This window comes from Ipomoea triloba, chromosome 14, assembly GCF_003576645.1.
Source record: "Ipomoea triloba cultivar NCNSP0323 chromosome 14, ASM357664v1".
Lineage (NCBI taxonomy): Eukaryota > Viridiplantae > Streptophyta > Magnoliopsida > Solanales > Convolvulaceae > Ipomoea > Ipomoea triloba.
In genome coordinates this window covers 4,295,814-4,322,093 of record NC_044929.1, presented here as the reverse complement: position 1 = coordinate 4,322,093, position 26,280 = coordinate 4,295,814, and the positions used below count along the sequence as shown (strand labels likewise).

The 26,280-nt window shown below is 32.4% G+C and overlaps 3 protein-coding genes across 11 annotated transcripts; 2 read left to right on the top strand and 1 right to left on the bottom strand.

The window, feature by feature from the left end:
- Positions 1 to 903: 903 nt before the first annotated feature.
- Positions 904 to 6,783, top strand: LOC116004789 (protein SIEVE ELEMENT OCCLUSION B-like). The gene is made up of 8 exons (XM_031244959.1): positions 904 to 1,082; positions 2,587 to 2,886; positions 3,134 to 3,531; positions 4,081 to 4,163; positions 4,263 to 4,417; positions 4,661 to 5,245; positions 5,656 to 5,769; positions 5,963 to 6,783. The coding sequence occupies exons 1-8, from the start codon at positions 936 to 938 to the stop codon at positions 6,698 to 6,700; spliced, it is 2,520 nt and encodes an 839-aa protein (XP_031100819.1). The 5' UTR covers positions 904 to 935; the 3' UTR covers positions 6,701 to 6,783.
- A 2,301-nt stretch (positions 6,784 to 9,084) lies between these two features.
- On the top strand, positions 9,085 to 12,136 carry LOC116005011 (putative late blight resistance protein homolog R1B-14). Its single transcript, XM_031245227.1, has 2 exons — positions 9,085 to 11,698; positions 11,819 to 12,136. Exons 1-2 carry the CDS (start codon positions 9,113 to 9,115, stop codon positions 11,861 to 11,863), a joined length of 2,631 nt encoding a protein of 876 aa, XP_031101087.1. The 5' UTR covers positions 9,085 to 9,112; the 3' UTR covers positions 11,864 to 12,136.
- Positions 12,137 to 14,082: 1,946 nt separating this feature from the next.
- Positions 14,083 to 23,895, bottom strand: LOC116004672 (ubiquitin-like-specific protease 1D). Of its 9 annotated transcripts, XR_004094840.1 has the most exons (16): positions 23,449 to 23,894; positions 21,902 to 21,941; positions 21,367 to 21,461; positions 21,032 to 21,267; positions 20,796 to 20,844; positions 20,499 to 20,575; positions 20,354 to 20,386; positions 20,173 to 20,268; positions 18,802 to 18,904; positions 17,940 to 18,037; positions 17,317 to 17,439; positions 16,230 to 16,338; positions 15,391 to 15,498; positions 15,139 to 15,244; positions 14,956 to 15,072; positions 14,083 to 14,606 (listed from the first exon to the last, which is right to left on the bottom strand). XR_004094840.1 is itself a non-coding variant. In XM_031244815.1 (15 exons), the coding sequence occupies exons 1-15, from the start codon at positions 23,770 to 23,772 to the stop codon at positions 15,062 to 15,064; spliced, it is 1,608 nt and encodes a 535-aa protein (XP_031100675.1). In that variant the 5' UTR covers positions 23,773 to 23,894; the 3' UTR covers positions 14,655 to 15,061. The 9 variants fall into 9 exon arrangements, 5 of the variants coding, with proteins under 5 accessions (XP_031100675.1, XP_031100676.1, XP_031100673.1 ...); XR_004094838.1 differs by having other exon boundaries at positions 14,956 to 15,244; positions 23,449 to 23,893; XR_004094839.1 differs by having other exon boundaries at positions 14,083 to 14,601; positions 14,956 to 15,244; positions 23,449 to 23,893.
- Between the last annotated feature and the right edge of the window lie 2,385 nt (positions 23,896 to 26,280).

Here is a 26,280-nt window from a genome sequence, read left to right as displayed (position 1 = left end):
GCACAACTCGCTTCAAGATTAACAAACTTTGCTCAAACGACCAAGGCCCATCCTCCATAACACGTAAGACGTCTTTTTCATGAAAGAACCTGAAAAGATAGAGATGGGGTTGGAGTTCCCGCGCATTCATACCCATAAGAGGTTGCCAGACCGAAGCCATAGTGTCCTTCAGGAACGCAAACTTAGTCGGCTTATTCGTCACTAAACGACCGACTATATAAAACTCCACTTCTACAGCAGCACCCTCAACATGCACTTGTGCTTGGTGATACACCCCCTCATCGTCATCAAGATCAGCTAACGTGAGATTAGCCAAAGATGGAACATCGTCGTGGGACGCCATTCCCTCAAACAGAACGAAAAAAGACAAGAGAACAGAAAGCTCGCAAAAACCCTAGCGAGAGAGAGAAGACTCGCGAAACCCTAGCGAGAGATGCTTTTGCGGACTATATAATTTCTTCCATGCTTACTGCGCAAATTAAGCAATATATATATAGCTTAACTATCACTCTAGCTAGGTGCGAATCAGTGAAGTTCACAATTAAACTTTGGAAAATATACAATAATACATTTGTTCGTACAGGCTTGAAATGCACACAAAGCATAATAGATAAAGCGTGTTGCACATATTGAATGGGTGCATATATACTATACATAAAGTATGTTGGTCTGTTAAAGCAAATAAATTGATTATATATATTTATTCCATTTAATTTATTGGAATTGAAGCAAGGAATTGTGCCTCTTCTTCCTATTCAATATTCAATTTATATATATATATATATATATATATATATATATATATATATATATATATATATATATATATATATAAGAGGTTAGCTACACATACATTCACTCCACCATTTGATTCAATATCCTGGTGCCACATTAGCTTTAATTTTTCCCTTAAGTCTTATCCCTAATTCTTAGAAATGGCCAGCCAGCCTTTGTGGCAATCAAACATGGTAGTTTCACATATTGATGAAAGTATCATCACCGAAGAAGTTATAGCTACACATGATTCGGATAGCAAAGACTTTGAAGCCGATTCGTATAGCATCCTCTATTCTATCCTGCTGGTTTGTCTATTTATATTATTATCATAGCTTACATTTGTGTCATATTTTAAATTTGATTCGATAAGTCTCGATAGATGTATATATCTACTATATGGATTTCATGCACAATGATAAAGATTTATGTGGTATTTGTTAGTTATAAATGATCTAACGATACATAATAGTCTACGAGAAATCTATCCTTGTAGTAGCGGAAGTGAAAGCAACGTTGATCTCCAGCTACAGTTGATGTATGATGCCTCTTGGATGCTAGACCGTTAATCGACTCAGAATCCTAAATTGTGTATTGGTGTCTACTGAGCACTATGAGCACCATATCTTTAGATGTTATATAATTGTTTGTCTTGTATCCCATAAATACAAGTTTTATATAGGCATAATGGTGGAATATGGACTAAACCTATATGTTCAATCTAACCTATTACTTAAATGGGTCTAGTATACTATTTGCACCACATAATTAAAGACCACACTATATAATATATATTGTATGGGAAAAGTCTTACAATATTCTCATCTATTTTGTTTGGTGTTGGTTTAGACTCCTGGAGAAGTCACAAATATTCAAGAAGATTTGGCATGTTTACTAATAGAAAATTGTTTTCTATTTTCTAATTTTTCAGTTTCTATTTTCTATTTTTTGTTTAGAAAACTTGTTTAATAACACTTATTTTTTCAAATTTATTTTTTAGATTAACATTATAAGATTAACATAAGTTTAATTTCGAGAGATTTTTAGACTTTATATTTAAAATATTTTAAAATATATTTGGTTTAAATAGAATAAATAATATATGTAAAATTTTTACATTTGATATCTGAATCAAATTTATTTTTGTGTATAACATAATTACAAATATATTCAAACTAATAACCTATTAAGTTCACATAAAATTTAGTTTGGATAATATTAATATTTTTTGAGCTAATATTTAATATATTTTTGGATATATTCATTTGAATGACATATATATAATATATAATTTTTATTTTGAAATCTAATATAATAATATATATGAAATTTCGATATATGATATCTGGACCAAACTTGTATTTGATATAACATAATTAAAAATATTTGAACCAATAATCAATTGAGTTAAGTCAAAATATAAAACGTGGTATAGATTTCAATTTTAAAATTTGATAATGTGAATGGAGTATAATTTTAAGCATAAGCAAATAAGTTATGTTTAAATAAGTAACACAAGTAGAAAAGATAAAAGATGATGATAAGTAAAAGAAGATGATAATGAATGTAATCATAGTAATGAATAAATATGTAAGTAGATAATGGTGAGAATGTGATTATAGTGACATATAGCTAGTCTAAGAGATTATAGATGATTCTGTTTTTCCTTTAGAAAACAATTTTTATAGTGTTCCAGTTTTCTAGAAAACTGAAAAATTGTTTCCCAGTTTTCGAAATGGAAAATTGTGCTACTAAACATGTTTTCTGTTCTCCAATTTTCCAAATTTTCATAAAATTGGAGAAAATTTACAGTTAATAAACGGGTTGCAATTGGAGTTTTATGATGTGGAATCTGATGATGAGGAGTCTAATGAGGAAGATGAGGAAGATGAGTCTGATGAGGAAGATGAGTCTGACAGTGATGAAGAGTCTAAAGAGGAGGCATCCAAAGACGAGCAATCTAATGAGGATGAATCTTACGACAAGAAATCTAATGAGGATGAATCTTATGACAATGAATCTAATGAGGATGAATCTTACGAGGATGAATCTTACGATGAGGAATTTAATGTGGAAGAATTTATGTATCAAATAAAGCGATTTTCCTTTGAGGTGAGTCTTTTAAAGAGAAATTTATGTTTCTAAACTTTTGGATTCAATTTATAATATGCTGATTTTGTTATAACAGTTATGTTTATAAATGTTATTATTCAGGACATACTATAACCTGATGATTAGAAATTTTATAACGAATACCTAATGCGTATGGAACTTCAAAATGATACTATGATGGAAAGTCCACGTAAAGATTTCTTATTAATGTTAGTTTGATTTTTGTTGTTTTAAATTTCATATTCAGATAGCATCAAAGTGTGGACAAAGTGCAAATCCACATTCAACTGTAATCTACTTTTTGAAAATGTTGTCCACATATACATGGGAAGCCAAGCTTCTCATAATGCTGGCTGCTTTCTCCATCAACATTGGAGAATTCAACCTTGTCCACAGTCACAAGGGATTAGCCAGTAAATTGACAAATATCAATGGATGTGATAGTGCAGTGGCTCCCTCCCATATCTACCAATCACTTACCCAGTTTATCATATCACTCATATATCTTACTATCAGCATTGTTGAGCTTGCGCAATCATCTTCTTACAATTTGTCACCAGTCGTACCAGTTGCTTGCTATTGGATCATCACAAGTATCCTTACTTGTGCACCCTATTTCGCTCCCTTTCTAAAGGCAAATTCAGAGTAAGATTCAGTTTCTGGTATAGGTAACACATACACAATTTACGTTTTTTCATATCACTTGTCTAAATAATGTTATATTTAACAAAAAAACCCTGATTGTATGTTTATAAATAACTATATATTGATTAAGATATCAAATATTTGACTAGTTATATTATTATGAGTAATGTTACGTTACACACTCTTCTTAAATTTTCCATCCCGGCCCGACATCACATTAGTATTTGATTACAAGTAAAGCCAGTTAATTCATGAGCAAACAATAAATAATAGTAACATCAGGATTAAATTTAGGAGAGGAAACTTAGGAGAAAAAACATTTTCATATTAGTATATAATATAATTAATATAATACTATGAGAGTCGTTTCCATGCTTTGCTACTACTACATTTTGTTGTTGTTGTTACAAAATTTTATTGTTGTTGTTATTACAAAATGTACCCCGCCCATCTTTTAGTAGTTTTAAGATTTGACATTATTTGTTACAAATAGATATGAAAAAATTCAAATTATAAATATTTTTGTTGTTGCTGTTATTGTTGTTATAGGTGGCTTATTGCTAATGGAAATCAACTCTCCAGCTTAACTACAAAAATCAACGACTTAATCACTTATTGCCACCAAATACTAGGTTTGTTTAATAAATTCAAGCATATATATGCAATCATTATTTTGATCAAAGCTTAATAGTGATATTAAATTAATGCATGCATTGGATCGGTATATGCAGAGAAGAAGAGAGAAGAGGAATCTTACAAAGCATTGTGGGATGCATTTTCGGATGAGAATGAGATCCCTTCTACTAATTTGGATGTCCTCAAATTACTATTCAATGTCAATGATGGTGACGAGAAACCCATTTATGATGGTGCTAGAGAAGAATTGGTATGAACTTAATTAGTTTAAAATTAAACAATTAATTATTAAAGGTTGCTTGCTACTTGTTAATTAAGTACTGTTTTTCGTTTCCATGCTATATAAATTACTTGGAATATCATATCAATGGGAATCATGTATCATGAAATGGCAATATAATTAAACACATTACTAGCAACTTAGCAAATATTCATAGAAATATTGACTATATATATAACTTTTCTCTTTTATATATATATTCTTAAATTGCAGGTAGAGTTCCATTTGTTGGAGAATAAGAGCTTGTTATTGTTAATATCATCAAGCCTTAATATTGATGAATACTTATGGGAAATACTTATTGGGCTTCGGTGGACAACTGAGTTACCTGTGTTCTGGATCCCAATATTGGATGATTGTCCTGCATTAGGGGATACTAAAATTTTGAAAAAACAGTATAGAGATTTAGCGGATAGAGGAAGTTTAGTTATAGCGAGAAATTTAAAAAAAGTTGTGACACCAAGATTCATAAGATTTGTCAAAGAGAAATTCTTCCCAGAATTCCAAATAGGGGGCGAGCCTATAATTGTTTCATTGGATCATCACGGAAGGATTGTTCACCGCAATGCATTGCACATGATATTGATGAGAGCTATAGACTTTTTTGAAAGGATTTCTACTATTGTTAGTAAAGGACATAGAAGAATTCCTTTATTAAAGGATATGCTCAGGGAAAAGACTTCAGCTCTTCGAGATTTTGTGCCTGATATTGATAAGCGGATAAGCAAATTTGCAGATAAAACAAATAAGAAAATAAATGCTTGGTTACGTCGAATTGAGGAGAAAGTAAAAAATCCGGTATGTTTATTTTGAACTCTTATTAGCTAGCTTATTTAGCTAATTAGGTTATTTTATAATAAGTTTGTTAACCCATTTTTATTTAGATAATAGATTAAAATTACTTTGTATGGCAATTTATATCATGGACCAGCCCACATACTTGTAAGGTATAGAATTTCATAACATAAGATACAAAAAATCACAACACAAGACGTACATACACATGTTATATATATATATATTTAATTTACTTATATTTTAAATCTAATTTAGGTACATAATTTGTATTCATTAGTACAAAATTTCACAACACAAGATACAAAAATTCATAGCATAAGATACAATTATTATTATTATTATTATTAAAATAACTAATTGATTACAAATTTTTCCCTTCAAAGATGTTTTAATTATAATTTTATGAATAGATTTACAGCAATATTTACACCAGAGAGAGGGAAAATGATCTATGGAAGGAGAAGGAAGTAAGTTGGTGCACTAAGCTTATGGCAAGTAGGCAGGGCAGTCCAATAAACAAGTGGGTACGTTAACTTTGATTCTTGTTCATCCACAACTTTCAAAATATCACTCTACTTTAACTTTGATTACTTGTGAATTTTTTTAACAAAAATTAAAGAAATTAAATAATCAATTCATAGTATTACCTTTGAATTTCTTGCTTAAATTTTATATCAAATATAAATTTATAGCATTAACTCATATTTTGATTTATAGGCAGATAAGAAGAATTACATTTTTTTTATTGGAGGGAATAGCATACACTGGGTTAAAATATTTGTGTCCAAGGTAGTGTCACAAAGTCAATTTAACTCAAAATGGAAAATTAAGATGGCCTACATTGGTAGCAACATGGAAGTAGCATCAGTGATTAATCGAGACGAGATTTGCATGGCACCAGATGATGAGTCAAGTATAGCGTTCTTTTGGGCAAGGCTTCGAAGCATATTTTTGTCAAGGATCAGATTCTTAAATGAGTCTCATTGTGATGAAGGGTGTGACGAAATTGTGGAAGGACTAAAAAAGTTGCTAGCTTATGAAGATAAAGGGTTAGTATCACCAGTTGATGGATGGGCTATGCTGTGTAAGAGGAACAAGATAGTTGTATGTGACTTAGGAGATAACATGTTGACGGTCATGAATGAATTCGAGAAATGGAAGGAAAGTGCAATAACCAAAGGCTTTGACCAAGCATTCAAAGATCATCATGAGAAGAAGTTTGCTGGTACTACTACTTATGCCTCACAATGTCACCCTTGTTGTGCTCTTGATTATCCATCTAATTTTGATGAAGTTCCAAAGAACATGAAATGTCCCCAATGTTGGTGCAATATGCAAAAATTTGAAACTTTCATGTGTTCTCATGGCTATGATTCTAAAGTAGATGATGATGAAGATGACAATGAAGATAATAATGACAGTGATGATAGTGATGGTGATGATGATATTCACTAAGATATACTTAGTTGATATCAACACATTGTATTTGCATTTGTATATGAAGGTTAAACTTTTGCATGCAATTTAATGCCTTTCAATATCTTACCTACATTTTTAATTGAGATAATAGGCCTGGTAAATGGTTGTTAGCTGATGCTATTAGCTGATTGGGTTATAAGGTATAATTAATTGATAATATTAGCTGATTGTAGAAAAGTATTTGATAAATTAGCTGTTAGCTGATAGCTGTTTGGTATAATTTCATTTCTCAAAAGGCTAATTGAAAATGTTGCTTTGAGTAGTCTTTTGAAATTTAGTATTTTAGAGTTACAAAAATCTTATTAACAAAACACTTATTGATTTTTTAACCAAGTCAAACAACTAATAATGGTCAAATATGCCAAAATTGACTGATAGGCTAATTATTTACCAAACAGGACCAATTAAGTAAAAATTTAAAATTATTAGTACAAATTCAAGATCAACAAAAATAATATTATTAAGATTAAATTTAAATTATTATCCAATTATTAAATTTATTTTGTAGTATAAATTTAATCTTAATATTATTATTTTTGTTGATCTTGAATTTGTACTCATAATTTTAAATTTGTACTTAATTGGCTAAATATTAAAAATAATTTAAATTTAAACTAAAAAGTAAAAATAATTTTGAATTCGTACTTAATTTTACTAAGATTAAATTGGCTACATGTTTTTAGAAATGAATTAATTTTAACTTTAATTAGTTTACTAAAATTAAAATAATTAAATTGGCTACATATGTTTTTAGAAATGAATTAGTTTTAACTTTAATTAGTTTTTTAGAAATGTCCATTTTAATCCTACTTGAAAAGGAAATTTTTTTTCCGGCGAGAAATTGATGGAAATGTTGCCTCTTTTTTTCGACAAAAACTTGTCGGAAAATCCGCCGATTTTTATTTTCCGACGAGTAGTTGACTGTAAAGTTGCCGGAATGACTATTTTTGCAACAAAACCAATAGTCGTTGACCAAAACTGCAAAATTTGAAAGTCGTTGACCAAAATTGCAAGTGTCACTATAGTCGTGGGACTAAAAGTGCAAAAAAATCTTTCAACTAATTAGAATTTGTTTATTAAATATTACCTGTTTATTATACTCTCACTCACAATTTATATGTTATATTTACTATTTATTAGTGAAATCAATTCTTTCTTTTTTACTTATTTTTAATTAATTTTAAATTTATTTTTTATTTTTAATAGAAGTGTACTTTTAATTTAGTTTTAAAATATATAAATTTTATATACTAATACTAAACTTAATATTATAAAAAATTGAATTAAAATAATTTTAATAGGTTAATCGAACAAGACACATAAAAAAGGGTTCTTAGCGAACAGAGCTTTCAATAAACTACTCGTGTTTGAGCTTGGTAAGTGTTCGTTTATGTTCGTTTATTAAGGTAAACGAACATTAACAAACAAAATTTAGAGCTCGGTTAATAAACGAACAGAGTCTGAACAGTGATAAGCTCGTTTGCTAAGTGTTTGCGAACAAGCTCGTTTGTGTTCGTTTAGTAGTGTTCGTGAACAAGCTCGTTTGTGTTCGTTTAGTAGTGTTCGCGAATAAGCTCGTTTAGTGTTCGTTTAATAATGTTTGCGAACATGTTTATATATATAAAAAATTGTCCGTGAAGACGTGAATGCAGATTATTTATTGTTCACGAACAAAGTATGTTCATAAACATGTGCAGGTGTTTGGTTATTAAGTGTTCACGAACGTGTTCATGAACGTAAATAAACATGTTTGTGAACGTGTTGGTTAACGTTTGCGAACACGTTCGTGAACGTGTTCGTTAACGTTAACGAACACGTTCGTGAACATGTTCCCGAACGTTAACGAACACTAACGAACGCTTAATAAACGAACACGAACAGGATTTTCAAAAACCTTAACAAACGAACACGAACACGAACACCCCAAAATCCTTAACAAACGAACACGAACAGCCTCCGTTCGTTTATGTTCGGTTCGTTAACGGCCCTAGTCATAAAATTAGAGAAAAAAGATAGTAATTAAATGTTAAAATTAGACATTGCAGCTATCTTCCTATTTATTGGATTTGTCACCATATTGAATCCTAAGCTACCATTTTTGTTGTCATTCAATGATATATGATTCCCCGACAACTACACTATTTTTTATCTTTCCAATAACATGTTATCTTTAAATTAAAATATTTAATGGTACAAGTTGCAGAAAGCCACCAAAACATTTAACTTTAAAAAATAGCATTGCATTTTAGAGGGTGTCTTGCCATTATTGAATTCCATCCAGTTGATATTAATTAATTAAATTAGTTCCATCCAGTTGCTTCTGTGAAAACTTACACACAATCAAAGTAACTTGGATTATCACACGCAAACAGATCTAGAGATCGAAGGATGGCTTGTGTAGCTGTAGCTTCTCTTCTCAGAACAATAGAGCTTGAGTTCTTGCAATATAAGCCTCGTCCACTTGTACTGCACAATCATCTCATCTCTTTCAACAAAGACTTGATCCAATCTTTCCACCAAAACCTTGGATTTCTCATAAGTCAGCTCGATGAGGAAAGAATCAATATGGATGGTGTTGAAGCAGTTAAACACTTGGAAACGAAGCTCAGGGATTTAGCTTTCAGAGTGGAAGATGAAATCGAATTCCTAGTAGCACACCTTTATGATGAAGAGGAAGAGGAAGAGGAAGTCAAAATAGCAGATCTCGTTTTGAAAGAGAAAAAACCACAGAGGGACACAGATGCGGAGAAGACTCAGCCTTGTGTGAAACTTCATCAAGTTTTTCAAAGTGCAATGGAACAAATTGAAGCCATCAAGGAAGAGTTGCTGAAAATCAAGGCAGAAGCAGGAAGAAAGACAGCCCATGATGTTCTACAAAGGTCTCAACTTCTTTCCTCCCACCATGCTTCACACTCCAAGGAACAAATGGTTGGGAAAAAAGACGATTTTGAGATAATCAAGAAGCTGCTAACTGAACTTGGATCTAAGGAAAAAAAAGTTGTATCAATTATAGGTATGGGAGGAATCGGTAAGACAACTTTAGCCAAACAAATTTATGAAGATCCATCAGTTTCTATCCACTTTGATGTGCGAGCCTGGGTTGTCGCATCACAGCTTCACAATAAGAGGCAAATGCTTGTTGGTCTTCTTAATTCAATTTCCAAACAAGGCAACCTAGAAAACTCCACTGATCATGATACTGCTTTAAAACTCTACCAATGTTTAAAGCGTCAAAGGTACATGGTTGTGGTTGATGATGTGTGGAGTCGTGAGGCATGGGATGATGTTAGCAATTGCTTTCCTGATGATGGAAATGGGAGTCGAGTATTGTTAACTACTCGCCTCGCAGAGGTGGCAAATTATACTAGCTCCAACAATGACTTTTCTCATCATATGCAATTATTGGATCAAACTGATAGTTGGAATTTATTTTGTGAAAAGGTATGTAAATCTCGTGCTGCCAAATTTGAGATAATCGGGAGGCCAATTGTTGAAAAATGCAAAGGATTGCCTCTAGCAATAATTGTGGTTGCCGGGCTGTTCTCCAAACTCAACACATTAAATGAGTGGGTGAATATTGCAAAAGCTCTAGATTCTTCTACAACAACAACTATTGCGGCAACATGTTCAAAAATACTCTCACTGAGCTACAATCACTTGCCTCACCACTTAAAGGCATGTTTTTTATATTTAGGAGTTTTTCCAGAAGATAAAGAGATCAATGCTAATGAGCTTGCAAGGTTATGGTCCGCCGAAGGTCTTGTAAAGGCATCCGAGAATAAAACATTTGATGTAGTGGCTGAAAGGCGCATACAAGAACTAATGGATCGAAACCTAATTCTTGTGAGGAAGTGGAGTTGTTGTGGAAGAAAAATTAAAGTGTTTAGGGTGCATGATTTATTGCATGCCTTTTGTGTGAAAGAAGCTCAAAAGGAGAACCTTCTGCGTGTTATTCCGGGAAATGGTTTAGATTTTCCTCAAAGATGCTTCCGTTGGGTAAGCATACAATCATCAAATCCTGACGTCTCTACACTATGTTATTCCTCAAGAAGTTGTCGGTCCATATTATGTTTTTCAGAATGCGAAATCTTAAATTTGGAACAGTTCAAGCTATTGAGAGTGTTTTTCTTTATTAGAAATCGGATGTACAATAATTTCGTGGATCTCGTCCATTTGAGATATTTACCTCCAGCGCTTCGTAGTCATAATATTATGGAACTGTTCAAGGCTTGGAATCTTCAAACACTATATATTTGTTCAGATCATAGGAACTATTTGGAGTTTCCACAACTGCAATATTTTCGTTGCTTAATTATTATGAGACATCCTCCCAAATTTGTTCATCAAAACTTGCAGAGCATTTCTTGGTTGGAGCCTAAGCATTGCACAAAAGAATTCTTTACACATGTTCCAAACGTAAAGAAGATACGGATTAACGGTGAAATAAGAGAGTGCAATGATTGCATCGAGAACCTTGTCAGTTTACAGCAGCTGGAGAGACTGCATATTTATACTAGTTTATACGGTGATACGAGTCCAAACATGATCCAGATTAACAGCCATATTGTTCTCTTGAAAAGGCTTAAGAGGTTAAAATTCGAATACAATCATTTTGAGTGGAACGGAATTAATGTTCTTTGCAAGTTGCCTAGGCTGGAGGTGCTCAAGTTATTAAGTGGTGCCTGTGTAGGCGAACTGTGGGAGCTACAAGAGGATGACAAATTCTGCCATTTAATTGTTTTAGAAATTCATTCAACTGATCTCAAGGATTGGAAAGCCCCTGGTGATCATTTCCCAAAACTTGAGCACCTCTCCCTTTTTTCATGCCACAAATTGAAAGAGATCCCTAACGGGTTTGCAGAAATTTCAAGATTGAAATCAATCCAATTAACAGATTGTCGTCCTCCTGTGATTGTTTCAGCCAAGGAAATCAAGGAAGAACAACATGATTATTTGAATAATATTGTGGATGTGGTAAAACAAGGCTACACTTCAGTCTCTCTCCCTTTTATCTTTCTTAATTACTTTCTCTCTAAACTTCATTCAGTTTTATCAGTATATCCTAATTTAGTTAGTTTCAACTATTCATGACAGGTTGCTGAGCCTGATGAAGATCAATATGAGACTGATGAAGATTAATTTTATGAAAATGAGTTTTTCTAGAAGAGCAGAAGGAGGAAATTTTGAGAAAAATTGGTAGCTAAGCGCATTTATCATTGTGAATCATGAATTTTGACTTTGCAACATTGTACTGTGTAGCTTTGAGTTAGAATTCGTTGCATCACTCTACTTTAAAGCGAGTTAGACTGGTCCTTTAATTCTTTGATATGCTTTAAAAACGTTTGTTTCTATTTCATTCATAAAGTCATGTGATATGCTTGAAGTTGATTCAATATTTATATTGGTGTAAAATTTTGGCCTTTAATTTTATAATTCAGTTAAATGTTCTTCTTCTCGAGTTAATCTGAGTTATTATCCCCACGTGAGATTCTTCTGGAGCAATTGCTGGTTGGTGTAGCAAGGGATGAAATGTGGCTTGCCAACAGTGACTTGCAAGCTCTTCAATACCTCCGATCCACAAATTAAATTGCTTGTATAACTGGTAACTTTCCTTTTCGACTACTTCATCACCCCTAATTGTCGATTTCTCCTTTTCCTGAAATTATCAAAATCGGCTTGAATTGCAACCTCATATATCTATCTTTCCTTCCCCGAATTACAAAGCTCAAACTATCTCCCGCCCAACTTAATTAGCTTTCTCCTTTTCGATCTACTCCGGACATGTTTGAATTCTTGCAAGGACAAGAATCTCAATTGCACTATAGGTACGTCATATGAAGCTCTTGACATGTAGGGAGAAATTTGACACTTTGTTCCCTACTTGAACTAATTCATAGGAGAAAAAGGCAATTAATGATTATATATTAACAGGTTGCAATATACTGTTGAAGATATTGATGGAAAGAAGGAATGGAAAATATATCAATTCACTTGTGATAAGTGTTAAAAAAAAAATTTGGTAACTCCACCGAGTCTTTCTCCGTCTCTGTTTAACGGATAAGTGTTAAAATTATTGTTGCAATTGTTGACCATTTTATTAATGATGCATCTTTATTACAGATAAATTTATTAAGGTAACGAATAAAAATAAAAGGTCATACCATTTAAAAGTGCATCTTTATTACTGAATGGTCACACTTTTGTCTCCGTATCTATGGAGATGAGACAATCTCTATGGATCTGGTGGCCTGCGACAAAGACCGTGTCTTGGTCAGAAATCTTTTTTTTTTATATTTAATTCTTTTTTTAATTTCACCTAATTACATGTTGGTAACTTTCCACTTTAGGTCACTTGAGATGGATTGCATGATTTTAAAATGTTGAATGATCAAATTGTACTTTTTTTTAGTTGATTGGCAAAATAACATTTTCACATTTTTGTTCAAATGTCGCCTTGACCCTTATTCCTTTAACAATTTGTATAGGTTCATAAACCATGTATTACGATTCATTAAACTCCATAAGATATGACATTATCCTAAGGACCATAATAATCAAAGTCTATTTCATTTGTGCAAGTTCATTATCTTGATCATTTGTGCAAGTCTATTGGAAAATTTGTGAATGAGAGTCCTCCTTTGGATGTGATTAGGGCGAAATTTCGGAAGGATTTCCTTATCACTGGCTCTCACACATCGAATTGATCAATACTATGCAAGTTAGAAAGATTGAGGGATGGAATTTGTTCAAATTGAAAATCAGGGACTACATTGCATATTGCTAATAATTGAGGGACCAAATGTGTAATTTCCCTTTTTTTTAATGCAATTTAAGTTGAAAACATTTTAATTTTTCATCATGACTAGTATAACAGATAAAATTGAAAATCTTAATACATACAATGCAATAAATATGGATGGATTCTACCGAAAAAAATAGAAAAATATCTAAATTGCGCATATTTTACTTGTTTAGTGATTTAATTGCACACATTTTAAGTTTAGTTACCCAATTGCATAAAAATAATAAATTTAGTGGCCTATTTGAGACTTTTAAAAAAATGAAAGAAAAGAAAACAGCTATAGTTGAGAGTTGAGACAACTACTAAATGGGGCAAGTTAGCTAGGAAAGCAGATGATTGTTTGGTGACTATAGTTGAGTTACATAGCCAACACTATACTTAAGTGAGTTGTTGAGGAAATATCTCAGCTCGTTTTTAAAGTTAAAAAAATAATAAGTGCACAGAAATCTTATTCACCTGGTTTGGAATGTGTACACTTGGTTTGATTAATGTGAAAGAAAGTTCGATAAAATTTTAAAAGATTTTTCTTGAAAAAGTTCACACACATAAGTAAATATTACTGTCGAAAGTAAATATAATTGATCAAAAGTGTAATAAAGTAAATAACAAAAGGAAGTTGATAGTGGTTTGCCAAAAACTATAACTCCCCTAGCTAGTCTAATGTTCTCTCTTTAGGAGAAATTTTCACTATATATATTAGTTTTGTACAAAACTTGAATACAATAGCTACTACAACCAATCACAGCCTCTAACTGCAAGATTCAACCCAATCGATTTCACATGAACTTATACGTGATGTCTCCCAGCCTTAATTACCCAATTTGAGATGGTATTCCTTTTTTATGCAAATTAAAGGATGTTAGCTCTAAAACTCTAGTACACTAGTATAGATGTCTTCTTTAAATTTTAGGGAGAGAAGTTTTGCCAATGTAAAGGTGATGTGTTGGGACTCAAACTTGAGAAAAAGACCAAGATGAATATATAATGTTATTGTGGAGAAGACAAGTTGGAAGCCATCAATGCATCCAAGGATAGAGATTCAACCTCAGCTCCCAAGATTGCTTCTGCTTTCTTCCTGGACTATATAGGAAGCCCAAGTCAAGATACAACTAATTGTCAAGCAGTGGCTAACAATAAATTAAAGTCGAAATGTATTCAAATTAAAATGATAAAACTAATTGTTAACACTTGGTAAACTCTTTATGATTCAACAATTTTTGTACTCAACTAGATTGCCCAAAAAAAAGGGATTTACATATCATATATATGTAACTAGGGTCTCAACTCTCAAGAAACCCCCAAAAACATTGGGAAGAAAATTAGAGTGTGGGTGATAATGAATGATCTGGTCTTCTATACAACTAAAAGGAAAGTAGGAAACATATCTTTGATGACTATTTCTATTACTTCAAATCTCTGATATATTTACCTTCTGAATTGAGAGGCAGGGGGGAAACTCCAATTCTTTGCGGTTTAGGGAATGACTATACAGAGCTGTTCCAAAAATCTCCATCTTATATGTGAATGAATACTAGCTACAAGTCACCTATTGTTGTCAAAACCTGTTAGTCATGGCAAGGCTAGGATTGATATCATGTTAAATCATCAGTACCATTTTTCAATGCCTTTGAGGCTCTTTTGAATTCCTTTGCAAGTATGCTTTTCAGTTTTTGCCTCAAATTAGAAGCTTCATGAGGCTTGAACCACTTCTTTCCAAACTGAAACCAATAATCATACTAATTAGCAGTAGTAGTAATAATAAGAAGACGAAGAAAAGGAAATGCAAGACAATAATATTTAGGTATAACATGGAAGTGAAAGATATCATACATTACTATCAGAAATAAAGAGGGAAAAATAGTACCATATCTAGATCCTTCCTTTTCAGCCTCTCAGAAACTTCATCAATAAACCGTTCTATAAAGAAAAGTACAAAGGGACCGCAGTCATAGTCATTCTTTTGTTGAGGAACCTGTCACCAACAAAAATTGTGCTGAAGAAACATAGGAGATTAAGGGTGTGTTTGGAAAGCAGGAATGACTTCTGAAAAATATTTTCTGGAAAATGAGTCATTTTCCGGAAAATAGTTTGATTTCCAGTGTTTGGTTGCATTCTGGAAAACTGTCTTTGTGTGTTTGGCTCATTTTCCAGAAAATGAGTAGAAATGTATATTTATATATTTTTATTATTTTATTTAAAATATAAAGATATATAAACTAATAATATTTATTATAAAATAAATAAATAAATAACTAAATAATTTTTTTATTTTTTTTTTTAAAAAAAACATGCTTCATCACTGCTCTGGTTTCGCTCCGGCGGACTGGTTTCCGCCGGACTGAGAGAGGGACTGGTTTGCCGTCCCTCTCTCAATACTGTGCATCAATCCCATTTTCCGCCAAAATGGCTTTGTTTTCCCCAGTCAACGGAAATCATTTTCCGTTGACTGGGTTTTCCCATGCTTGCCAAACACCCAAAGCCCGGAAAATGATTTCCGGAAATCATTTTCCGGGCTTCCAAACACACCCTAAAGGAAACATGAGCTCACAAAGGCAAACTTTTGGTTCAAAAGAATGTTTTCAACAATTCAATTTAATCACCAATCATAAACCATACAATTCAGAAATAAGTAATCCCAGGAATTTTCTTGTTGAGAAGAAATGACAATGTGACATTAAATTTCAGTCTGGGATAGTATTTTACCTCAATTTCTTTTTCCTCAATTCTTCTAGGGAGTTTCTCCCATATTTTATCTGCAATGGGGAAATGTGGTCCTTCATCTTTCAAGATTTTCCATTCCTCTATCAAAAACCTGGGTACAGATCGAACAAATTCAACAGACTTCTAACTCAAGAAGTTTTAACCAAAAAAGGCTTACGGTGTCAAATGAAATCCCATGGAAAAATTCAATTGAGAAATTGGAGATCACACAATTATTAAAGAAGTCTGTTTAAAAAGGAAGAGACATACATAAATTCATAGATAGATAAAGACTTCTGGGTTGCCTAAACTCGCTAGCTTTGAACTCAGAAGTGTATAATTGGATGGTAACCGTCCAACCCTTTGGGGGTGTGTTTGATTCAGGTTATATCACATAGTTCAATTTCTGTCACATTTCTAGGAATCTCATTCCCCTCAAATTTTGTGGTTATACGAGATTCCTGGGAATGTCGCTTTAAAATAGATAGAAGCATTCCTTGAACCAAACACCCCCTCCACCATTATTTCTCAATATTTAGAATTCAGACAGAGAATGCAAGACTGCCACATAAAGCAGAAAATAGAAATATCTAGCAGACATGTACACAACCTTACCTCTGCTAAGGTATTTTCCAGGGCTAAAAATCATAACCTAATGGGATTAAGCATGCAGAAAACTAAACTGTAAACAAACTTGAGTCCTTATGTCTCCAACCAAATTAAGGAGCTAGGAAATGCTAATTCTAGTCATCTTCAATTTAAGCATCCCCTGTCAAACATCTCTTCAATTGTTTTGCCTCTAAAAACAACATTTTTAATAAGTATATTTCACTTCATACCAAGCATATTTATGCATTTCTTAGCATACATGAGACCATATAGCTGTAAGAAAAATTCAAGAACTCAAGTATAAAGTATTCATAGAACACAATAACAAATATACAGAGGGATGTAACAAAATATAATTAACATCCTGGTTTTACTTGGATACAATTCTATTTAGGGCAGACAAACTTTAAAACACACTTCAAAAACCAGGTATCTATATATTGTGTTTGATTAAGTACTTAAAAAAAAAATTAAACCTTACTTTCTGGTGTTGTTAAATATTGGCTTGCTACAGTGGAACATTAGTGAATCCAAATGAAGTACAATTGGTCCAGATTCATCTTCCTTATCAGGTATGCAGATAATCACCAAGCTCCAATGAAGACTGAGAAGATAACATTAACCAACATAAAGAGAACGGAAAAGCAAGAAATACTTAAAAAGAAACAGATTCAAGATGATGGATAAAAAATGGCCCCACAAGAATAACTGAAGAAGTGCAGAAGCATTCTGAACATCGGGCTCAAAGTGTTCTCATCTCTTAAAAGGTAAATATCTTTTATCACTGGGCCAAAAATCTGTTAACTTATTAATCTGGCAATTGCAAAGATCTTGGGAATCATTTCTAATATTGGTTGTGGCATTTGACAGGTTAAAATTACATGAATGTTGAAATATTCAGTGCAAATGGTAGATTATCCATCAAGGAAAACTATAGTCCTCCTAATCCTTGCCCTGTTCCTTTCTGATACAGTAAACAAGACTTCTCATTCGCCTCAGAGTACTCACACCTCATATAGAACTATAACTAAGCCAAATATTTCAAAATTTCAAATTTTAAGAATAAACGGAACTTTTAAAAAAAAAAAAAAAACATTAGCTCACCTTTCATGAATTGGTAAAAATAGGTATGCTTTCTCAAACAGATTTACGCCTTTCCACCATCTTCTTAACTTGACAAAGGAAGATTCCTTGTCATTCTGCTGTAAACCAGTATAGCAAAATTATTCATACATACTTGGTTAAGCATATATAGAGGGTATATTTGTGTCTCGTGTGTGTCTATTCTACTTCACATACACTCCACATTTTTTCTTCTGATTTCTTGTCTTTGATAGGTTGCTTCTGATGGTTAATGTTGGAAGAAAAACATTATTCTTAATACTTCCAAGGAAAAATTTATAGTTCATGATTATCATATACCTCCAGTCACATTGGAGTTCATTATTTTGTTAAAATGTTCCATATGCATTAAGTGCAGTCTAGTAGACAAGGAAATGCAGACTTGAAAGTTTCATTTGCTTTTCTCATATGCCACTGTTCTTTATTCTTTCATGGAAGATTAAAGAAAAAGATTCAAGTGGTTGTTCAATCCATGGGATTGATTGGATTTGGACCAACAATCCTTCCTATTCCTCAGGCATATAGTTGCTTTTGGATTAGTTCATAATTTGTGGTACCCACCGCTTACAATGAAGAGGATTGCCTTCATATTGAAGAATGAAGGGGATCATTAAGCTCCTTTTAAACAAAATAAGCTCTCAACAAGTGTACTACTATCAAATAGTACAAAATCACATTATTAAGGAATGCAATATTAGAAAGAAGTAAAGTTCCATATTGCCTTCACGGTTAGAAGAATATCCATGCATAAGATATCCAAGACAACCTGTTACCTGATTCAAGTACTAATATAAAGTTTGAAGTACATGTCTCCCCCAAATATTTGGTTTGAAAGATAATATACCTTGTTCAGCATAGCCTCTTTAAGCTTGTTGTAAAAATATGTATTAAAAAAATGATAGTTGCATCCTCCTCTATCTGGTGAAGACTTGGTCTGCTGCAGATATCTAGCAAAAATATTGAGGATGATTAGAGACTTAAGAAAACTTTCAGCTAGTCCACAAATAAAATGATATTAGAAACATAAATGAAATTGCAATATAGTACAGCTCTACAAAAGGTGCTTAATGAAAGCTCTAATTAAGGAACTTGATGCAGTCTAGAAGATAATAGGCAAGTCATTATACATGCATACATAATATATATATATATACACACACACACACACATACTGTTTTTGAAAGGCATATTTTGAATCAGGTATAAGCTTGTCTTGATTGTACTATTGCAGTCAAGTATATTTTTTATCTAGAGTTCTAGCTGAGAAATTTGCAGATCATGGCATGCCACTTATTTGATATTTAATGATGAAGCAACCTAGTACTTGAACAGTTGAACTTCAGCCGAAATAGGTGAATAATGAGTAATTAATGGGATGAAATACTGGATCCCATAAAACTTCTAAATTAAGCACTGCTTGGGCAAGTGTAGTCCTAGGAAGGGTGACCCCCTAAGAAATCTCTGTTGCATCACCCATCTCCATTTGTATGCTTATAAAATTTAAAAAGATAAAAATAGAGGGAGCTTTGGGTTAAAAATACATGCAAAAACTTTCAAGTATGCACTTTAGTTCTCAAACTATAAGATTTTCGCCCTTCAGCTCATTGACTTCAGACCAGCCTGCAGAAGATTGGCCTTCTTTAGCAATTAAATTTCTTATACTTCTATCTTCCTAAATCTGCAATTTCCACATATTTATGGCTTTAAGCCTTGTTTGCTAGAAACTGTTATTTGCCCAATTCAATCCAGGTCTTAGCTTATTTTCAGATCTAAATATCTAATACTATAGAGCACCTTGGATTTATAATTTCATTGCACCAAGTTGTTAGGAAATGTTAATTGGCAGCGATACATCTCACATACATTCATTGCTCAAGTCCTAATTTATTTTCTCCCATCCAAACACCAATTAATCTTAATGCAACAGTCTTGGTGGCTCTCACCATACACATGCAGTCTGTATGTTTCTAGCACCATCATTGGAAATCAATAATTTGAAAATAAAAACTTCAGCAGAATAGATTACTCTGAAGTTTGCAAATATAGTGAAGTAACAACAGCTTTCCTATTTTTCTAGTTGTGATTCTGTCCATCTGTTTTGGAGGAATCAAGGATAGCAGGGAAGGGTACCAGTCCGAGAAACAGAAACAATAATCTATGAACTCATCATGACCAATACATTGAACTATCTGAAATCATCTCTAATCAACATTACCGGATATAAAAGTTCATTATGGTTGATGACAAATATGCTTCAGGAGCAAGGCATTCCATGTCTGAATAGCAAAGCTCAATTGGATCTGGATCATCTCTATTCCACCAAGCAAAACAGCTTGTAAAATGTTAGTATTCAAGAGGCAAGGATGCAAAAAGTAAAGAAAGAGAGCTCACCATACCTAGAAGGATAGTACAGCTTCAAATCTTTGGTGCTGAAATGACAAACAGAGATAATAATTGCCTCACAGGTCACATTCTAGGAAGCTGACATGTTTAAAAGAAAATGAGATTAAAAAAAGTCAGAAGTTAGAGTAAACTCATTACCTTTCATCCATAAAGTCCAATTGATCCATCTGCTTGGCCTCTTGTTCCTCCTCATCCACAAGAACAACAGTCTCCCCCTACAAGAAGCAACATAATTCAATCCATATATAAATCTCAGAAATTATAAATTAAAAATGACCTAAGACTATAGGAGCAAATAGAAGATAAGATGAAAGCCTCTTTAATGGTAAGGTTTCTGATCATATATAAATTTTGAGTACAAAATCCCAAAGAATATACAAGGCAAAGAACATGTAAACTGTAAACAGAGAATTAATGAAGCATAGTAGAACATACATTTTTGCACCTTGGCCTATTTGAACCTTGGACTTCTGAAGAATTATTCCTGAGAGGGGAATGAATATATCAAGTTTAGAACATGCAACAAAGATTGCAGGGAACAGCACTAGAGGCAAAAAAAGATTTAAAAAATAATAATAATAACAATACAAAAATGTGCTCCATGAAAGGACTAAATCACATTTTATAGCAGATAAAGCAGAAGAAAAATGAGGCACGAAGAACTAATATACTTCTTTGTCACACTGCTGTAGAAGTCTTCCTCAGAATGTGATGTAGTAGAAGAAATACTTCTTTTCAAACCAGTATTAGATAGTCGCTGACGAGCTTTAAAAGATGCACTGCGTGAAGACAACCCTCTCTCTTGTCTTCTCCTTGGCGGAATCTGTCTTTTGGGTACCCTTTTGCTGTCACAAGGATTTAGAGTACTCATTTCGCTTTCAAAGGCATTGCCCACCTTATGGTTTCCCTTATTATCAATGCACGAAAATTAGAAGGGCAAACTTCAGTTGTTAAAGAATCCACAACCAGGTAATGATTAGTCAAGAATAAGATTATAAGAATGTACTGGTTCCAAACGCTTTGAAAAACAAGCAGCAAATGAAGATTGTGAATTTGGTGTGGAAGATGATGGAGCCGGTTGCATGAAGCCATTAGATAAACCTGCACAATTACATCTAGCTCTTATCCTTGCCCACTCAACATTTGTGAATATGTGAACTATGTAAATAGCATCATCCATCTATACATATATAAAAAATAATAATAATAAAACAAAATAAATAAAAAAAGACCCACATACTCTCATTCCAAGAAGTTTAATATGCCTATTGTGTTTGTGTGTGTGTTTGCATATTACATATTTTTATATCATGAACTTGAGCCTGTTCTTACAAAACCCCAATGAAATCCAATAGTCTGCAATAAATCATTTTCTTTCTAAGCAGTTTCCCTAAGACCCTAACAGTATACTGAAGCAAAAGATATTGGGAAAAAAAAACAGTTCTGACATATATATATATATATATATATATATATATATATATATATATTAAAGCAGAAGAGATAATACAACATATTTACAGAAGTAATATAAACTTCACCTGCCCCAATGTGGTCATGCCCTTCTTGTTTATCAACTTCCTGTAGAAGAAATAAAAATTAATGGCTAAAAATGAGCATGAATAATAGAATTCATATTAAGTGTATATTATGGAAGTAAATAGGTGAACATGGCTTACTCATGCTACAATTACTTTTAGGTTAGCACTCAAAGCACATCTACCACTACTGAAAAACCTTGTCACTTCTATTGGTGAAATATTCATAAAATTCACCAATAGGTGCTTTCTTAGTACCAAAAAAAAAAAAAGAACTATGAAACTTTAATGCAATTTAGTGGACAAAGCAACATGTTCTTCAATTGCAATGCAGTATTTAAATGCACAATGTACATCTGCAAGTGACACAAATCTAGTTAACAATAATAATTAGTAATAATAATAATAATAATAATAAAAGAAGCAATTAGATAAGTGTTATTTATCAACAGGATTTTTATTCAACCAGCAAAACCTTGGGTTCTAAGGGGAAAAGAAGAAAATGAAATAGGTAAGACAATATATGCTCCAGCCCTGATATGCTGTGCTTTTTGGGCCGAACCTTATTTCTTGAAGTTCTAAGAAACAGGCAAACAGCACACCATACCCCGCTCTAGTACAAAAGCAGAATATAGGGCTGTGGCGCAATCCTGGATCAAGGTCACTTAGATGCAGTATACTACATAGCCCTTTATGGGATGCACCACTCTCACGTTGTGACAATGTCAAGGCTATCTACCTAAGGTCACAATTCTATATTTAAAGCACATATGACATATTAAACACTCGGAAATTGACTATCACTTTGATAGAGTGCGGTGGCTTCAGGAGAAATTCATATTCACTAGTCCTTTCTAACAATCAGTTCACAGATGTATTTACTAAGGAACTCACATCACATTACTTCAACAAACTCCAGATCAATCTCAAGTTAAGGGTATATGTTAGATTACCTAATATATGTGAAATCAATAATAGTATAAAAGTAGTACAACTATGCTTTCCTCATTATACTATGATCATGAATATACTCATTAAAATAAAGGAAAATCTCTAAGTCCGCAACAAGATAAAATATGGTATCTGTTTAACAACAACCAGCTTAAAGCATATAAAATGTCAAAGGCCCATCTTTATCTTCAGAGCAAAGAATATGAGTTGGCAGAAAATTATGCAACCAAACCATTAGACTCACAATTACATCAAAGTCAACCAACCACAGATGTGGCTCATTCAGATTTTGCAGAACTCCGACAAAAAAAAAAAATTAAAATCAACCATATTATCCTCAATCACAGATTCCCAGTCATAGCAATAACCAGGTTACTGCACTTTGATAACAATTGTTCACAGAAGGCCGTGCTTATATATTGATCAAGAAACCTTGAGCAAAAGCTAACCTATTAACTGAATAGGCACATTCCCTTCTAAGTAGGGTTTTGGAATTCCATATAGTTCCAAACTCGGAATAAAAAATCAATGTTGTAAGTTTAAAGTTAACCTATCACGTTATTCAATCTAAAAAATAAATAAACTAAATAATAAATCACCTTTCGGAGATGGTCACGTTGCCTCCTTTCCAGTTCATTCCGGAGGCGCTTGATGAAGTGTCTCAACTTCTCGCCACCATCGGGCAAATTTTTGCAGGATAGCAGTCTATTGGTCCTCTCAATCTTAACCCTGAGCGTTTCATCCGACAATTCCTGTAGGTCGTCCCTACGTTCATCGTCGTCCATCACCGTTGACGGCGGTTTCACCGCAGCGGTGGAGACTACCACCAGCTCCGGCGGAGGCTCGTCTTCGCGGTCCCGTAATAACTCGTCAATGTTAAGCGGTATGCCTCCCTTCTGCTTTTCCTCACTTCCTCCCCCCATGCAAATGTGTATAGAGAGTGAAGCAGTGTGATGAATCCTCTGAGCTCTAATTTTCTGGGGAAGAGAGAGAAAATGGAGGGGAAGGAACAAAATACTCTGTAGACTATTGCCAGGGATTCGATGGTGCTATATTTTGGGCTTTTGGCTTGGAATTTGTATAAGCTAAAATACCAAGTGGAACATGTGTCATTATTATAGGGCATGTTTAATGTAAAAATAAATAAATAAATAACTCTCCAATTTTCCCACTTCATTTTTTTTCCTCTTTTTTCCACTCTTTTCCAGTTTCCCTATGATAATGATAATTTAATAATAACAAAAAAAATAAAAAGAACCCTTCTCTAAATTAATTTAAAAATATAATCTTCTATCTTCTAACCAGTAATAAGTGTGAATGAAAATTATATCATTCATTTATATCAATTTTCTCTGTTACTTTTTTTACATTATGCTATAAAAGTTGTACTATACAATACTTTGCTAAAAAATATCATTACTATTATAACTTGCGTTATCTTTTTCAACTATTATTGTTATGCACATGCATCCACCATATATAGACATTATGTATTGGAGTATTATATAAGTTATTTCCTAAAATATAGATACTAAATTTATAAAAATGATTTACATTATTATTATTATTGATATAAATATCTAAAATTTACATAAATATAAGATTTTAATATAGAGTACTAATATTAACATCAATTTTTGCGCATCACGCATAAAAAATACTATAATATTTAGTATATGAATAAAATTCTCATACTAGGTTAAGTAGTATAATTGAATCTCATCAAAAAAGTGTTATCTAAACCCTAAAAACTTGCAAAATAATAATAATAATAATAATAATAATAATAAGAGTTAATTCCATAAATGATCCTTCAACTATTGATTTTTACTAATTTTTGTCATCGACTTTTAACTAGACCAAAGTTGGTCCCTTAACTATTGATTTTGTACCAATTTTGGTCCTTCTGTTTAATCTATGTTAAATAGGTGTTAAAATTGAGGGTAAAAATATAAAATCAAATATTTGAGCTTTTTATATATTACTGCAATGTAATATATATTCCTTAATAATTTGTTTTTGGATTAAACTCATCCATCACTTTGTAATATATATTCCATAATTTTTTTTTTTTTGGATTAAACTCATCCATCACTTTGATTACCAAATTTTCAACCAGAAAAATGACAAATTAGAACAGTAAAAAATTAACACAGAATAAAGCAAAAAAAAAAATAAATATTACGGAGTATATATTACATTGCAGTAATATATAAAAGGCTCAAATATTTGGTTTTACATTTTTGCCCTCAATTTTAACACCTATTTAACATAGATTTAACAGAAGAACCAAAATTGGTACAAAATCAATAGTTAAAGGACTAACTTTGGTCAAACTAAAAGTCGAGGACAAAAATTGGTAAAAGTCAATAGTCGAATGATCATTTCTGGAATTAACTCTAATAATAATAATAATAATAATAATAATAATTTTTAAAGAAAAGGGAATCAATTTATTATATCAAAAGTAATATAGGAAGCCAAAAATAGAAGGGGCTCATCAAGTCAAACCCCGGTACTCGACACAGAAATGGCTTCCTTAGCTAACGCATGGGCAGTTTGATTCGCAGATCTCTTAAGAGATATGATATGAAACGTAAATCATAAAACGACATACTAGATTCTTCAATATCCAAAATAATTAAGCCTAAGAAAGAATAAAAATCAACCAATTGAATAACACTGCAAACTTGGAGCGCATCCATTTCCATGTCCACATTGTCCAACTCCAACTCCTTAAGCCAACTCAAAGCTTCTTGTCCACATTATTATTATTATTATTATTATTATTATTATTATACCAATTAACAAGTTACCTTTATGACGAGTTTGTGCTTTTTAGTAAGAAGTTGCCAAGTTGGTGCTTACTCAGTATTGATTTGATTTTCATGTTATTTTTGTGTTAAAAAAGTTTTTTCTTTTTGTTTTCCAAAAAATAAAAAGAAAGAAAAGATTTATATTTTTTGTTTAAAAACATAGGGGCTAACGTGGCACATGTGGATATGCATGTTTGAAGGTATATGCATTGAAAGAGGTCGAGATTGAGTGCTTTAAAAAAAAAAATACAACAAGGTTTACCCTTATTGTTTATGGGATTATTACAACTTTTCACAATGTATATTATATTACTCAATGGATTTTTCTTTGTAATCCTTGATCTTTTTAATGGAAAAAGGGAGTGAAACTCTGCAGAAAACTGAGATTGTTACTTGTTTAGGTGTGAAGTTTTGAACAACTTATTTTGGAAGAAATATCTTGAAATGTATTAGGAATTAAGGACCATTGTTGTTGTAGACTTGTAGATAATGTAAATTTTCCTAGTTGAAGTAATCGGAAATTTCATACTTTTTAGTTAAGTAATCCAACCTTGCATGTTGCAACTGTCAGAAGACCTGATTTCCTAATCCCCTAGACTGGATCACATAAGATCA

Coding starts and splice junctions, on each gene's coding strand:
- LOC116004789 (XM_031244959.1), top strand. CDS start 936: ATGGCCAGCCAGCCTTTGTGGCAATCAAACATGGTAGTTTCACATATT. Junction 1,083..2,586: donor TCCTCTATTCTATCCTGCTG/GTTTGTCTATTT, acceptor GAAAATTTACAG/TTAATAAACGGGTTGCAATT. Junction 3,532..4,080: donor TTTCTAAAGGCAAATTCAGA/GTAAGATTCAGT, acceptor TTGTTGTTATAG/GTGGCTTATTGCTAATGGAA.
- LOC116005011 (XM_031245227.1), top strand. CDS start 9,113: ATGGCTTGTGTAGCTGTAGCTTCTCTTCTCAGAACAATAGAGCTTGAG. Junction 11,699..11,818: donor TGAATAATATTGTGGATGTG/GTAAAACAAGGC, acceptor TATTCATGACAG/GTTGCTGAGCCTGATGAAGA.
- LOC116004672 (XM_031244813.1), bottom strand. CDS start 23,772: ATGGGGGGAGGAAGTGAGGAAAAGCAGAAGGGAGGCATACCGCTTAAC. Junction 18,905..20,172: donor ATAATGAACTTTTATATCCG/GTAATGTTGATT, acceptor TATTTTTGCTAG/ATATCTGCAGCAGACCAAGT. Junction 18,038..18,801: donor AAGAGGCTATGCTGAACAAG/GTATATTATCTT, acceptor ACTGGTTTACAG/CAGAATGACAAGGAATCTTC.